Here is a 17,000-nt window from a genome sequence, read left to right as displayed (position 1 = left end):
GTACAACTCCATGGTTTTTAGTATATTAATAGAGTTGTATAACACTTGATCACAATCAATTTTAAAATATTTTATCACCTCAAAAAGAAGACCCATTTAGTAGTCATTTCCCATTTCCCTCAAGCCCCCAGTCTGTCTCTATAGATTTGACTATTCTGGACATTTCATATAAATAGAATCATACAATATGTAGTCTTTTGTGACTACCTTCTTTCACTTAACATAATGTTTTCAAGGTTCATCTATGTTGTAGTATGTATCAGTATATTATTCCTTTTTATTGCCAAATAATATTCCATTATATAGATATACCATATGTTATTTATCCATTCCTCAGTTGATGGACATTTGTGTGTTTCCACCTTTTGCTATTATAATGTTGCTGTGAACACTCACGTACAAGTTTTTGTGTGGACATATATTTTCATTTCTCTAGGGTATACCCAGCAGTAGAATTCCCGGGACATATGGTAACTCTATGTTTAACCTTTTAAAGAACTGCCGGGCTGTTTTCCCAAGCAGCTGTACCATTTTACATTCCCATCAGCGGTGTATAAGGGTTCTGATTTCTCTACATCCTCACCAACACTTGTTATTATCTGACTTTTTGGTTACTGCCATCACAGTGGATGTGAAGTGGGATCTACACATCTACTCCCGGGTATTTATTACAGAGAAATGAAAACTTAACGTTTACACAAAAACCTGTAGCTGAATGTCCATAGAAGCTTCATCTGTAATAGTCAAAAACTGGAAACAATCCCGATGCCCTTTAATGGGCGAATGCTTAAACAAACTGGTATATCCACATCACAGAATACTACTCAACAATAAAAAGGAACAACCTATTAATACACACAATAACTCAGATAAATATCCAGAGAATTATGCTGAGTGAAAAAAGCCAACCCCAAAAGGTTACATACTGTATGATTCCATTTATATAACATTATTGAAATGACAGAATTATAGAAATGGAGAACAGATTATTTGTTTCCTGGGATTAAGGATGGGGTGGGGGCAGGAGGGAAGTGGGTGTGGGTATAAAACAGCAACATAAAGGATCCTTGTGGTGATAGAATTGTTCTGTATCTTGACTATAATGTCAATATCCTGGTTGTGATATACAATACAATGTTAGCATTGGGGGAAACTAGGAAAAGGGTATACAGGATCTCCCTGTATTGTTTCTTACAACTGCATGTGAATCTAAAATGATCTCAAAAATAAAAAGTTTAATTAAAATAAAAACACATGATAACATCTTGGATTTCTATTCAGGCGAAGATGGAGTAACAGACTAGATTTAACTTTCCCACCCAAAACAACCACAAGTAACAGACAAAGCACATGAAAAAACGGTTTTCAAGATGTTGGAATAAGGCAACAGAGGACAAGAGTCTCTGAGAGATGGGAAACAAACAAGGTACACCCTATAATTGCTCCAGTTTTTCCCTTGAGAGAGTTTTCAAGCCACAGCAAAGGGCGGGGAACGCAGGCAGAGCATGACTCCCTGAGTTGAGGAGACAGAGCTGAGAGTCTGGGGAGAACAAGGTGGCTGGATTCTGCGGGGCAGAGTACCAGAGAGGAGAAAGCTGCACAGAGAGAGAACCCTGGAGATCTTCAGAGGGTCCACCTTGAGTCTTCAATAGAGCACTGATCACTGCACACATACAAGAAACCTGCCGAGGCCAGGGAAAGAACCATCCAAAAGGATTAGAGGGAACAGTGATGACACTCACCCAGGACTGGGAACAGTGACTGTTCCCAATAACCAGAGCGGAAAAACTCACAATTCATAGGGCACTGGGTAGCATACTCAGGAAGTGGGAAATAATTAGCTGTAGACTAGGAAGTGCTTGACATACTCGCCTCAGAAGTGGAAAATAATTAGCTGTAGACTAAGCAGTGTTTCACATCTGCCTAACAAGTCATAAAAGCAAGATTCAAAAGGGTCAAACCGTTTCCAAGTAAATTAACTGCATCCCAGAACAAAGCTCAAGGATATTTTTAGGAATACAAAAACATCCAGCACCCCAAAAGGTAAAATTACCAAGTATACAAAGAAGTAGGAAAACATGACCCATAACGAGGAGAATAATTAATCAATCAAATGTGACCCAGAACTGACCCAGATATTAGAATTATCAGACAAGATCATTAAAACAGTTATTATAACTGTATTTCATATGTTTAAAAAATTAAGTGGAGACATGGAAGACACAAAACAGCCCCAAACAGATCTTCTGCAGGTGAAAACTACCATGTCTGAAATGAAAAATACATTGGATGAGATTAATGGCAGATTAGGCATTACAGAAAAAAAGACTAGTGACCTTGAAATACAGCAGTAGAAATTACCCAAAATGAAACAAAGAAATTTAACAAAAAAATTTAAAGAGCATCAACTATGGGATAACAAAGTGGTGTAATATATGCGTAATTGGAGTTTCCAAAATTGGGGAGCAAGAAGAGAGAGAAAAAATTTTTGGAGACATAATGGCTGAAAATGTTTCAAATTTGATTCAAACTACAAACCCCTGGATTCAAGAAGCTCAACAACCCCAAGCACAAGGAACATGAAGAAAACTACATCAAGACACGGCACAATCAATTTGTTCAAAACCAGTGATGAAGATAAAATCTTAAAAGCAGCCAGAGGAAAAAGGCAGATTACACACAGAATAAGAAAGGTATGGATGACAGATTTCTCACTGGAAACAAATGCAAGCAAGAAGACAGTGCAGAAACATCTTTAAAAGCAAAGATGAAAAAAGAAAGAAAAAAAACTTTTAGCCTAGAATTCTAAATCTAGCAAAAATATCTTTCAAAAATGAAGATGAAATAAAGATGTTTTCAGACACAAACGCTAAAGAGTTCATCACCAGCAGACGAGCGCTACAAGTAATAATAAAGGAAGTCCTTTAGCAGAAGAAAAATGATACCAGATGGAACTATGGATCTACAGAACATGATGAAGAGTACCCGAAATGGTAACTATATAGATAAATATATATTTTTTATTATTTAAATCTCTTTAAAAGATAATTGATTGTTTAAACAAAGCTAATGCCAAGGTATTACGGGGTTTATAACGTCTGTAAAAGTAAAATGTACAATAACAATAGCACTAAGGTTAGGAGGGAAGAAATGGACATATACTATTCTAATAAATGGACATATACTATTCACTATAGCTTAAGTGGTATAATATCACTTGAAGGTAGCCAGTGATAAGTTAAAGATATATACTACAAAACCTAAAACAACCACTAAAATAACAAAGAGTTGTAGCTAATAAGTTAACAAATGAGATAAAATCAAATAATAAAAAATACACAATCCAAAAGAAGGCAATAGAAATGGAAAAAGGCAACAAAGAACAAATGGGACAAACAGAAAACAAACAGCAAGATGATAGACTCAAACTAAACATACAGATAATCTCATTAAATTCAAAAATCTAAAGATCCACAATTAAAAGGCAGAGAGATTGTCAGATGGTGATATCCAATTATATGCTGCTTATAAGAAAAATATTTTATGTATAAAGACACAAATAGGCTAAAAATAAAAGAATGAAAAAAGATATACTATGATAACATGCTAGAACACTGGAATGTCCATATTAATATCAGACAAAATAGATTTCAGAGCAAAGACTATTACCAGGGATTAAAAAGGGTCATTTCAAAATGATAAAGGGGCTAACTTATCAAGAGAACATAATAATCCTAAATGGTTATGCACCTAATAACAGAGCTTCAATATACATAAAGCAAAACACCAATAGAACTGCAAAGAGAAACAGACAAATCCACATTTGTAATCTGAGTTTTCAATACCCTTTTCTCAATAATTGATAGAACAAGTATATATAAAGTTAGAAAGAATATAGAAGTCTTGAATATTATCAACCAACTTGATCTAATTGACAGTCTAGAACACGATACACATTTTTTCTAAGTACAAAAGAACATTTACCAAGATAGATCATATTCTGTACCATAAAATAAGTCTCACAAATTTAAAAGGATTTAAGTCATACAAACTATGTTCACTAACCACAACAGAATTAAATCAGAAATCAGTAATAGAAAAATCTCTGTAAAATCTCAATCATTTGGAAACTAAACAGCAGACTTCTAAATAACCAATGGGTCAAAGAAGAAATTAAAAGGGAAATTATAAAGTATTTTGAACTGAATAAAAATGAAAACACAACACATCAGGATTTGTGGGATGCTGTTAAGGCAGTACTTAGAGGAAAAGTTCTAGCACTGAAGGAGTCTATTAGAAAATAAGAATGGTCTCAGCTCAATGAACTCAGCTTTCATCTTAAGAAACTAGAAAAAGAGCAACAAATTAAAGCCAAAATAAGCAGTAGAAAGGAAATAAAGATCAGAGTAGAAATCAATAAAACAGAAAATAGAAAACAGAGAAAAATCAATGAAACAAAAAGCTGGTTCTTTGAAAAGACCAACAAAACTGACAAACTTCTAGGCAGACCAATAAGGAAAAAAAGTCACAAATTACCAAAATCATAAATAGGTAGGTGACATTATCAGAGATTCTACCAATACTAAAAGGATAATAAGGAATATTATGAATAATTTTATGCCTATACATTTGATATCTTAGATGAAGAGACCAATATCTTGAAAAACACAAACTACCAAAGCTCACTCATGAAGAAAACAGATAACCCCAATAGCTTGATATCTATTAAAGTAATTGAATTTGTAGTTTAAAATCTTCCCATAAAGAAAAATCCAGGCCCAGATGGCTTCGTAGAACAACTCTACCATGGCACCCTGGCTACCTTGCAGTCTCCACACAGGCCACCTAGACAAGGCTCAACTGTAGTCTGACCCACGTCTTGACAGAATGCTCTGTAATCTTCCCAGGAACATGGTAAGATAGGCAGTCGGGTGAAAAACTGTCACAAAGTCATTTCTCCTCCACCTCTCTATCTTGAGGGAGGCTTTCCATGAAGCAGTTTCTCAGCAGCTTCCCTAGTTCCAACGATGCATGAGACTATACAGTTCACCTTCCTTAGGCTATAGCTACAAAGCATAAACTGCTTGGCTGTCCTCCACAATATAGTGACCCATAGCCCAGAGGGGCATCTGGCTCCTCCAGTTTGGTGTCATCCTGTGGGGCTAGGGATGTAGGGAACTGATATCATGCTGATCTTGCCTTTGCTGTCTACATCCATTTCGGTCTGTTTTCTCCTTACTGGCTGAATCTAAGGAAGTGCAACAAGCCAAGCTAGCAGGTACCACGGAACTGCTGCTTAGCCCTCACTGGTGGGCTTATCAAACATTTAAGGAAAAAACTAATACTATTTCTAATCAACTCTTCCAGAAAATTGAAGATGACTAACTCATTCTATGAGGCCCGCAATACTCTGATACTAAAATGAGACAAAGTCATTATAGGACCAACATCCCTCATAAACACAGATATAAAGATTATAATCAAATTTTAGAAAATGAATTCAACAATGTACAAAAAGGAGAATACACAATGATCAAGTGGGGGTTATCCCAGGAATGCTGGGTTGGCTTAACATTTGAAAATTAATCAATATAATTCACAAATTATAAATAAACTAAAAAAAAAAACCCATGTGATCATTTCAATAGATGGAGAAAAAGCGTGTGATAAAATCCAACATCCATAAAAATTCTCAGCAAACTAGGAATAGAAGGGAACTTCTTCAACTTGATAACAGGCATCTGTAAGAGATCTACAGCTAACACCATACTTAATGGTCAAAAACAAAATAAAGATACTGACTCTCACCACGCCCAATTCAACAATGTATTGGAATAAAAGGCATCAGATTGAGAAGGAAGAAGTAAAACTATCTTTATTCACAGATGACATTATCATCTATATAGAAAATCCAATGGGATCTACAAGAAAGCCATTAGAACTAATAAGTGAGTTTAGTTAGGTTGCTGTATACAAGATTAATATACAAAAATCAAGTGCATTTCTATATGCTACATATGAATAATCAGAAATTGAAATTAAAAAGCAATACCATGTACAATAGTATAAAAAATATGAAATGCTTAGCTATAAATCAGACAAAAGATGTGAAAGACTTGTACAAAGAAAACTCAAAAGCACTGGCGTGAGAAATTAAAGAAAACCTAAATAAATGGGGATATATACCTTGTTCCTGGGTGGGAAGACTCAATATTGTTAAGATGCCAATTGATCTTTAAGTTCGACATGATCTCAATAAAAATCCCAGCAGGCATTTTATAAAAATTGACAACCTTATTGTAAAATTCAAATGAGAATGCAAAGGACTGAGAATAGCCCAAACAACTTTGAAAAAGAAACACAAAGTTAGAGAGCTAACACTACCTGATTTCAAGGCTTGTTATAAAGCTACTCAAAATAGTGTGACATTGGTATAAAGATAGACAAATATATCAATGGAATGAACAGAGAATCCAGAAAAAGATCCACACATTTATGGACAATTGATTTTTGACTAAAGTACAATGGCAATTCAGTGGAGGAAGGATAGTTTTTTCAACAAATGGTACTAGAACAATTAGATATTTATATGCAAAAAAATGAACTTTGAGGGGCTGGCCTGGTGGTGCAGTGGTTAAGTTTGCACGCTCTGCTTCGGCAGCCTGGGGTTTGCAGGTTTGGATCCCGGGCATGGACCTATGTACCACTTATCAGGCCCTGCTGTGGCAGTCGTCCCACATATAAAGTAGAGGAAGATGGACACAGATGTTAGCCCAGGGCCAGTCTTCTTCAGCAAAAAGAGGAGGATTGGCAACAGATGTTAGCTCAGGACTAATCTTCCTCACCAAAAAAAAAAAAAAAAAAGAACTTCAATCCATACCTCACAGCATAAACAAAAATTAACTCAAAATGGATCACAAACCTAAATGTAAAACATGAAACTATAAAACTTCTAGAAGAAAACATAGAGAAAACTTTGTGACCTTTGGTTAGGTAAAAATTTCTTAGATATGACACCAAAAGCATGACCTACAAAAGAATAAATTGGACTTAATCAAAATAAAAAATTTCTCCTCTTTGAAAGATACTGTTGAAAAGACAATCCACGCACTGGGAGAAAATACTTGCAAAGCATATATCTGATAAAGGACTTGAACCAGAATATATAAAGAACTCTCAAAACTCAATAATAAGAAAACCAAACTCAGTTAACAAATGGTAAAAAAAAATTGAACACTTCATCAAAGATATACAGACAGCAAATAAGCATAATGAAAAGATGCTTCACATCATTAGTCCATTAGGAAAATGCAAATTAAATCACAATGAGATATCACTACATACTTATTAGAATGGCTAAAATTAAAAGGATTGACCATACCAAGTGTTGGTGAGGATGTAGAGGAATTGGAACGCCCACACTCTGTTGATGGGAATGTAAAGTGGTACAACTAATTTAGAGAACAGTTTTTCAATTTCTTAAAAAGTTAAACATACACATGCCATTTGATGTAGTCATTCCACTTCGAGGTATTTATCCAAGAGAAAAGATAGCATATGTCCATACAAAGACTTGAACACAAATAATTACAGAAGCTTTATTGGTAAATATCCCAAACTGGAAACAACCCCAATGTCCATCCATAGGTTTGTGGATAAGCAAATTATGATTTATGCATACAATGGAATACTATTCAGCAAGAAAAAGGAATGAAGTATCGATATGTACAACAACAGTGATGAATCTGAAAGTAATTATACTGAAGCCAGAAAAAAAGGAGTACATACTATCTGATTCCATTTATATAAAACTCTAGAAAATACAAACTCATTTATAGTGACAGAAAGCTCAGTGGGGAGAGATGGGAAGGAGGAATCATAAATAGACATGAGAAAACTTTTGGGGGTGATGGATATGGTCACTATTTTGATTGAGTTGATGGTGTCTCACAGGTGTATACATATGTCAAAACTTATCAAATTGTAGACTTTAAATAGTGCAGTTTATTGTGTAACAATTACACTTCAATAAAGCTGCTAAAAAACCCCAATATTTTCAGAATCACTCAAGAATGAGACACATCACAAGAAAAAAAAATTTGTAACCATATATGGAGACAGATGTCAACTAAATTTATCATACTGATAATTTTTCTATATATACAAATATTGAATCATCACCGAAATATTGAATCAAGCTGTATACTTGAAGATAATATACTGTTATATGTCAATTATACCTCAATAAAAAAAAGAGAATGAGATAGAGATAAATGCTGCTTTGCTGGTAGACTACTACACGGTGAATTCTTATTTCAAAATGCTGTGTGGCATAGTGGAAAGAGCGGATTTTCCATCAGGAAATCGTATTCGAGTTCCACCTCTGCCATAAACTTACTAACTTCTCAGGCTTCAATGTCTTCATCTTTAAAACTTCCCTGCTTATTTTATAGAGCTAATGAGATAAAATAAGTGAGATCAGGGCTTTATAAACTATGTGTCACACAAATGTATTATATTTAGTATTATTTACCGTATCACTTACTGCTTTACCTGACACACGAGACCTACCTATAATAGCACAAAGACTGATTATTTTAGGTTAAATTTAAATTTTAAAAATGTCTCTCTTATGGCAATAGCCATGTTTTAAAACACGCTCTTTTTAAAAAACAATTTAATGTGAGAAAATGAAACCTTTGAAACACTGAATAATTGTTTTTCTAATGTGGAAAGCAATGCCTTTTCTACCAACTTGACTGAATTCTGTTAGAGACTGAACCAGATAACAGGTATGATATGATTTGAAAAACCGTTGAAAACATTTTACAAGATGCTATTACTGTAACTATATTTTATGTCCATGTGGCTAATGTAATATTCAGACCTTTAGGGTACTGATGACTCAAAGACCAACAAACTGAAGTAGGATTCTTAATATTCAATTAATTTTAATATTTATTAAATGCCTATTAAATGTAGGTACTGGAGGTATAAATTGAATGAGGTCTCTTATGTTCACCAACAAATTAAATCCTTAAGGTACCTAGATAAGGAAAATGAGGCTTGGAGGAGTTAAGTAGCAGATAGCAAGTCATAGAACTGGTACTTGAGCCTGGTATTTGAACTCAGTTTTCTAGACTCCAAAGTCTGCCCTTTTCACTATGCCATCAAAATGGCTTATAATCGCAAAAGCGCTTGATACTAGCAAATCAAGCTACCTATGTGCTCTACATAAGTATATATTTTTATATCTTTATATTATATAATTATAAATATTATATTTGTGTGACATGCAATATATTTAATAGATTTATATAATTATATATAAATATATAAAAATACCTTATATTACAAAGTAAAAATTAGCAATTCTCCATGTTATGTATTAAAGAAGACATACTTACATCTGTACCATAGATGAGGAAATCACTAGTTAAGGCATGACACAGAATACGGCACTTATCATCCACTGCTGGGAAAAGTCGAGTCTCACGTTCTTCTTGAGCATCCAAGATTTCACTTTCTATCTAAAACATAAAGAATAATAATGGCTCATATATTTGAGTAAACCTGGTTTGCAATATCTAGAGGGTAGAGATGGTCCTTTTCTTTTGTTCAATTAAACATTCAGACTCACCAGACTACCACAGACCAGTTTACTCAGAAAGATATCAGGCAGGAACCATAGCTTGCTAGCAGGGCAGCATTAGACACCCCTCTTTAGTGGTAATAGTCTTCACAGCAGGCTCTGCAGCTGTCTAGTAGCTAATTTCTTTGGCTTCACAGATGCAAAGAGTCAAGAAATAGAAATGAGAGATGCCCTGGTTTAGAAGTCCCATCTTCCAGGCGCTAATATTTTTTGAACAACTTAATAGGCATAGTTTTGAGGATTTCCGACAAGCGACATGCCCAAATACAAGAGTCAGTGCATTCCAGGAAGCCCAGAGGTATGGCATTCCCATCAGGTTTTTATAGTTAATTTATAGTTCCTTATAATGCAAATTAACAACAGGGTCATTTTTACCATAAGCACTGTTGTGAGTAGCACAGTGGATACTTTGTCAGGTTTCTGGGGAACAGACTAGAAAGTTAATTGAACATCTCACACAGAAGGGAAAGAGTTTTGTTAAACTTTATCCATACCTGGCTTTCTAGTTAGTTTGTACATAGTTGGTTCCTGATAATCATAGTTCTTGACAATCAGACATTAGGCTGTTTATCGTCATCACTTAATTGAGCAGGCCTCCAGGACATCAAAATTATACTTACCAAATGTAACTGGACTTTGCCTTCAAAAAGAGCAGCAGCATAGTCGGAATGAAGGCAAACACTGGCTACTGTCCCTAGATATTCCACATCTTTCAATTTTTTCACAGCTGTAGCAATTTAAACAAAACAATTAAAATATAGATTAATTTATCTTATATAAAGATTTGCAAAATAATTTTTAAATGTATGACTTTGCAAGGATATTCTGAACTTAAAATTTTTATACTACTCATTCTAAAGAAAATCTTAGTTGTCACATAAATTTGCCTTCAGGAATTCCATAATTGTTCACACGAAACAGAATAATAGAAAATAAAATCACATGGAAAACAACCAAAAATTAAACCTTAGTGACAATAATGGTTTACTCTTAATGGTGTACTCTATCTGAGGATAATTCTCAGGCTTGCTCTATTCCTGAGGGGTATCTGACCTCCAGTGGGAAAGGGGTGGAGACAGGAGGGAGGGTAAGAAAAAAAACCAAGGCTCCCTTCAGATGCTAAATGATCATTATTCAAAGAATAAAAGGGGGGAGAAAACCAACGTTTATTAAGTACCTACCAGCTGGAGAAGTGCCTAAGAAAGTCATCGTGTAACAGTAGATCACATACTTTATTTCATTTAATTTTTCTCATGATCCCTTACCAGTAGAAGAATCCTCATTTTCCAGATGAGCAAACCGAGGCTCAGAGGGGTAAAGAATTTATCTATATGCAGCTAAGAGAGGCAGAATGGGAATCTGAATTCAGGGCCTAATTCTAAAGGTCATACTCTGCCCACTATGCTATGCTGTCTTCACTACAAAGGTAAAGAATAAAACCTTTCCAAAAATTATTCAAATTTTTTAGAGGATTCACAAAACCATTTAAGCTAAGAAAGAGACGTCTAAAGAAACAAGAGTGAAAGACTTGGTCTTAAAAGAAACTTTCAGTGCTTCCCAAATAATAACAGAAATTCTAAGTCAGATAAGAAAACAACAACTGGATTTAGACTTGCCATTCTCTCCAAGGACATAAAACCAAGCTCGGTTATTCATTCCCACAGCCAGATGATAAAGTCCTACTGCTACAAAGTTGGGTTCCACGTCAACAGAAACTGTGATTGGTAGTTCCTATAATACAGAAAAGTAACAGTAGTAAATCAACTGCTAAAACTGTTTTGATTTTGTTAATAAATAAAATAAAAATAACACCATTTTCATACTCCTTCAACAGGGTTGGCTACGGTGACTTCAAGGAGGGAGGTGAGGTATGCAATCCTTGTGCTGCAGGCATCCCCGAGTATTGGAAGCTTGGTCAGGAAAACATGCAGTGAGCCCCTTTGGGTTGACAATGCCAGCAACTGGCCATCATCTGTCCAGGACAAGGTGCCCAACCCTGAAATAAGCGACAAAAGATTATTCAAAAACAAATGTACTGGTGCAGGCAAACAAGAAAATATTTTCACTTAAGCTACTAGAAGCATAAAGATCTTCAAATGTTTTCTTTAATAATTTAAATGGTCCTGATTTAGACTAGGAAATTCACCCAGGATTGGCATATGAATGTGAGCACTGACTCCTTCAATACTGGTTCACAGGGAAAGTATGTGAGAATTTAGATTTTAGAACTGGAATTGGGATAAAACTCACTATAAATTTTTGGATGAAAGTGGACTTATATCCTTCTAGTCAAGGAGTATAACTCAACATAATTACTATAATAAGGAGGCTATTCCAGGGAGCTCTAGTGAAGGGTGTTAATTTTATTCCTCCTACAACGAAAGCAAATCATACAATAACAAACTCATTACTCTGTAATTGCAATGGTAAAATGTCAATCTGCTTCAGAAAAATCAGTACCTTTATTTTCATCATCCAGGTTAATTATAGCATACATGTCTTTTAATTCTGCCAAGTCATGGATTTTAATGCTGAAAAATAAAAAAAAATAAAAAATTTTAAATATGAACATTAAGTAAAATTGTTTTAGTTCACAAAAAATTATAATCTATGGAACAGGTCAGTGTTCTCCAAAAAAGGGATATACAGGACGATCTATTGGGTTAAGGTAAGAAATTATTAGAATTTCTATATTTAATTATATTTACCTTTAAAATTTTTTTGGGGGTGGGGGAGTTGTGCCCAGTTTAATTCTCTGATCTATAGCTTCAGGAACAAGGAGGTTTAAGTTGTCCTGAAGAAAAGTTTGAGTAGGAAAAATCACTCCTGAGCAGTATTAATTATTGTTAAGATGAAACAGGTTTTTCTTTGCACTGTGCTCCCTCCACCACCCAGAGTTCTTTCATACAAAGAGAAGTGAGGTATAACAGAAAGAGCTTTCAATTTGCAATGATAAGGCACAGGTTGACAGCTCTTAAAAATGGGGCATAATATTACTTCATAGGGTTACCAGGAAGAATAAGTCAGTTAATGCAAATGAAAGCTGTATAGCAACATGTTTAGACCTAATAGCTGTAATATTTCTTTCCTCCTTGTCTCCTTTCCTCTCTCCTTTCCCTCTTTCTCCTCCCTCCCAGTGTTTTTCCTTTATGTATTTTCCCTCATTGTTTTCACTTAAACTTTTTATTTTGATGTAATTCTAGATCCACATGCAGTTGTAAGAAATAATACAGGGCGATTCTGTGTACTCGTTACCTTTTCCTCCAACAGTAACATCTTGAAAAACTATGGTATAATATCATAATCAGGATACTTACATTGATATAATCCATGAATCTTATTCAGATGTCCCTAGTTTCACTTGTACTTATTACATGTGTATTTAATTCTATGCAATTTTATCACATGAGATTCCTGAGATCCACAACCAGTCAGGATACAGAACAGTTCCTTTAATGCAGAGATGCTCCATGTTGCCCTTTTATAAACACACTTACCTCCTTCCTCCCCACCTCAGGCCCAGCCCTAACCCCGGCCACCCCTAGTCTGTTCTCCCTTTCTATAATTTTGTCATTTCAATATTGTGTAAATGGAATCATACAGTATGTAACCTTTGGGGATTGGCTTTTTTCACTCAGCATAATTTTCTGGAGATTCATCCAAGTGGTTGTGTGCATCAACAGTTTGTTCCTTTTTATTGCTGAGTAGTATTTCATGGTATGGATGTACCAGTTTGTTTAACCATTCACCCACTGAAGGACATCTGGATTGTTTCTAATTGCTCACTATGACAAATAAAGCTGCTATAACCACTCATATTCAGGTTTTTCTGTGAACATAAGTTTTCATGTCTCTGGGAAAAACGGCCAGGAGTGCAATTGCTGGGTTACATGGTAATTGCATGTTTAGTTTTTTTTTAAGAAACTGCCAAACTGTTTTCCAGAGTAGCTGTGCTATTTTACACTCCTACAAGCAATGTATGAATGACCCAGTTTCTCCTCCTCCTTGCCAGCATTTGGTGTTAGCACTATTTCTAATTATAGCCATTCTAATAGATGTGCAGTGATTCTCATTTCGGTTTGAATTTGCATTTCCCTAATGGCTAATAATGTTGAACATCTTTTCATGAATTGATCTACCATCTGTATATCTTCTTTGCTGAAATGTATGTCTTTTGCCCATTTTCTAATTGGATTGTTTGATTTTTTTACTTTTGAGAGAGCCCTTTATATATTTTAGATACTAGTCCTTTGTTGGATATGTGGTTTGCAAATATCTTTTCTCATTTTGCTGCTTATCTTTTCATTCTCTTAAGAGAATCTTTCACAGGGCAAAAGTTTTTAATTTTGATGAAGTCTAATTTATGAATTTTTCCTTATACAGATTGTTTTGGTTTCAAATCTAAGAACTCTTTGCCTAACCCTAGATCCAGAAGATTTTCTGTTTTTTCTGTAAAAATGTTACAGTTTTGCATTTTACATTTAAGTCCATGATCCACTGAGTTAATTTTTGATTAAGGTATAAGCCTTAGATTCTGGTTCATTTTTTTTTTTTCCCCCGCTTATGGATGTCCAATTGCTGCAGCACAATTTGTTGAAAAGGCTGTTTTTATTCTACTGAATTACTTCTGCACTTTTGTGAAGAATCAGTTGTACATATTTACATGGGTTTACTTCTGGCTTCTCTCTTATGTTCCATTGATGTATATGTCTTCCCCTCTGCCAATACCACATAGTTTTGATTACTGTAGCTATATAGTAAATTTTAATATCAGGTAGAAGGATTCCTCCCATTTTATTGCTCGTTTTTTAAGATTGCTTTTAGCTATTTTAGGACCTGTGATTTTGCATATACATTTTAGAATAAAGTTGTCTATATATACAAAAAACCATGCTGGAAATCTGATACAAATGTCATTAAACCTATAGATCAATTTGGAGAGAACTGACACCTTTACTACACTGAGTCTTCCAACTTAGGAACACAGTATGTCTCTCCATTTATTTGGGTCTTCTCTGATTCCTTTCAGCAGCATTTTGTAATTTTCAGTATACAGATCTTGTGCATATTTCATTAAGTGTATATCTAAGTATTTCATTTTCTTTGGATTAAAAAATAGTATCATATTTTAAATTTGGTTTCCACACGTTCATTGTTAATATATAGAAATGTGATTGATTTTTGTGTGTTGATCTTATATCCTGTAACCTTGCTCAACTCGCTTAGTTTTAGTTCTGGGAGTTTCTTGTTTGTAGAATCCTTGGGATTTTCCATGTAGACAATCAAGACATCTGCAAATAGAGATAGTTTTACTTCTCCCTTTCCAATCTGGATGTGGTGTATTTCTTTTTCTTGCCTTACTGCAGTGGCTAGAATTTCTAATATTAGGTTGAGTTAGAGTAGTGAAAGTGGGTATGCTTGCCTTGTTCCCAATCTTACAAACATTTAGTCTTTCACCATTAAGTATGATGTTAGCTACAGGTTTTTTGTAGATGTTCTTTAACAAGTTGAGGTAATTTCCCTCTATTCCTAACTTGCTGAGAATTTTTATCAGGAATGGGTGTTGGATTTTGTGAAATATTTTGTGTGTGTCAATTGATATGATTATATGATTTTCCTTTAGCTGTTGTGACAGTAATTATGTTGATTTGAGATGTTAAACCAGCCTTGCATACTTGGAATAAACCCCACTTGGTCATGAGGTATAATTCATTTTATACATTGCTGGATTCAGTTTGCTAAATTTTGTTGAGGATTTTTGTGTCCAAGTTCATGAAAGATATTGGTCTGTAGTTTTCTTTTTTTTTTAATACTCTCTTTGTTTGATTTTGATATAAGGGTAACACTAGCGTCATAAAATAAGTTGAGAAGTGTTCTCTTTTTTATTTTCTGAAGAGCTTTTGTAAAATTAATGTTAACTCTTTTTTAAATGTTTGGTAGAATTCTCCAGTGAAACCATCCAGGCTTGGAGATTTATTTTTCAGGACCTTTAAAATTATTATTCAATTTCTTTAATGGTTACAAGGCTAATTCAGATTATTTCATACGAGTTGAGTTTTGGCAGTTAGTGGTTTTTGAAGAATTGTTCCACATCTTCTAAGTTGTCAAATTTTCTGAGTGTAAAGTTGTTTGCAGTATTCCTTTATTATCCTTTTAATGGCTTCCAGATCTGTAGTGATACTCATTTCTTTCTTGATATTGGTAATTTGGGTCTTCTCTCTTTTTATTTTTGTCATTCTTGCTAGAGGTTTATCAATTTTATTTTTTTTCCAAGAAAAAAGCGTTTTGTTGATTTTTTTCCTAATTTTTAAAATTTCAATTTCATCAACTTCTGCTCTTTATTAATTTTCTTCCTTCTACTTTGGGCTTATTTTGCTCTTTTTCTAGTTTCTTGAGGTAGGAACTTAGATTATTAATTTGAGATCTTTTCTCTTTCCTATGTAAGCATTTAGTACTATAAATTTTCTTTTCACCACTGGTTTAGCTGCCTCTCATATATTTTATATGTTGCATTTTCATTCAGTTCTATGTATTTTTAAATTTGCTTTAAGATTTACTTTTTGACCCATGAATTATTTGGAAGTAGGCTGTTTAATTTCCAAGTGTTCAGAGAATTTCCTGTTGTCTTTCTGTTACTGATTTTGAGTGTGATCACATTATGGTCAGAGAATACTTTTTGTATGATTTCAATTTCAATTTGTTAAGGTTTGTTTCACGGCCCAGGATATGGTCCATCTTGGTGAATGTTCTACAGGCATTTGGAAAAAATGTGTATTCTGTTGTTCGGTGGAGTGTTCTATAGATGTCTGTAAGATCTAGCTGGTTTATAGCGCTGTCCAACTCTGTTGAGAGTTTAGCTAAGCTACTTGATGGTATTGCTGCCTTGGTATCCACTTTGTTTGGCCAAGTGGCCTGCAGTGACCTTAAACTGACATGTAGCCCCTTATGCTAGCGCATGCCCTAGATATCAGCCCACAGAGTCACAAGCAAATGTAAGTTCCTGATGTGACTTTCCCAACAGCCCTTGTGATTAACAGTCTCCTCTGCCTCCCAACACCTTCCCCTTATGCACTCCTTAGATAAGACCCCTATGGGGCTTACCAAAACCTCTCTCTTTTGGTTTGAATTGACCAATCCGGCCTTAGCCTGAGAACCCTACAGCAGTTCATCTATTAACCCTCTTAAAGGCATGTGCCCTGGGTGCTGTCTCTTTCTACCTTGACCTCCCTGTGAGGCCCCCTGAGGCATGCCAAGTACCTCCTCCAGGACCTGTGAATAACAAACTTCTCTATTTCAATTCCTCTTGTGTGTGTTGTTGATCCGGCATCCTGTGCTCCACTTGATAAGT

At 34.7% G+C, this 17,000-nt stretch overlaps 1 protein-coding gene across 4 annotated transcripts in view; it reads right to left on the bottom strand.

Moving 5' to 3' along the window:
* WDR19 (WD repeat domain 19) overlaps window positions 1-17,000 on the bottom strand; it is a 92,396-nt gene that overhangs the window by 53,572 nt on the left and 21,824 nt on the right. For 3 of the 4 annotated variants that reach the window (XM_058546897.1, XM_058546895.1, XM_058546894.1), the window contains 5 exons: window positions 12,113-12,183; window positions 11,476-11,648; window positions 11,269-11,383; window positions 10,273-10,379; window positions 9,408-9,530 (listed from right to left, as the gene is read on the bottom strand). In XM_058546897.1, the coding sequence (XP_058402880.1) occupies window positions 9,408-9,530; window positions 10,273-10,379; window positions 11,269-11,383; window positions 11,476-11,648; window positions 12,113-12,183 (589 nt within the window). The remainder of the gene's footprint in view (window positions 1-9,407; window positions 9,531-10,272; window positions 10,380-11,268; window positions 11,384-11,475; window positions 11,649-12,112; window positions 12,184-17,000) is intronic. The other variant, XM_058546893.1, reaches the window with a different exon arrangement.

Source organism: Diceros bicornis, chromosome 8 (genome assembly GCF_020826845.1).
Source record: "Diceros bicornis minor isolate mBicDic1 chromosome 8, mDicBic1.mat.cur, whole genome shotgun sequence".
NCBI classification, from domain to species: Eukaryota; Metazoa; Chordata; class Mammalia; order Perissodactyla; family Rhinocerotidae; genus Diceros; species Diceros bicornis.
This window is presented reverse-complemented; position numbering and strand designations above follow the sequence as displayed.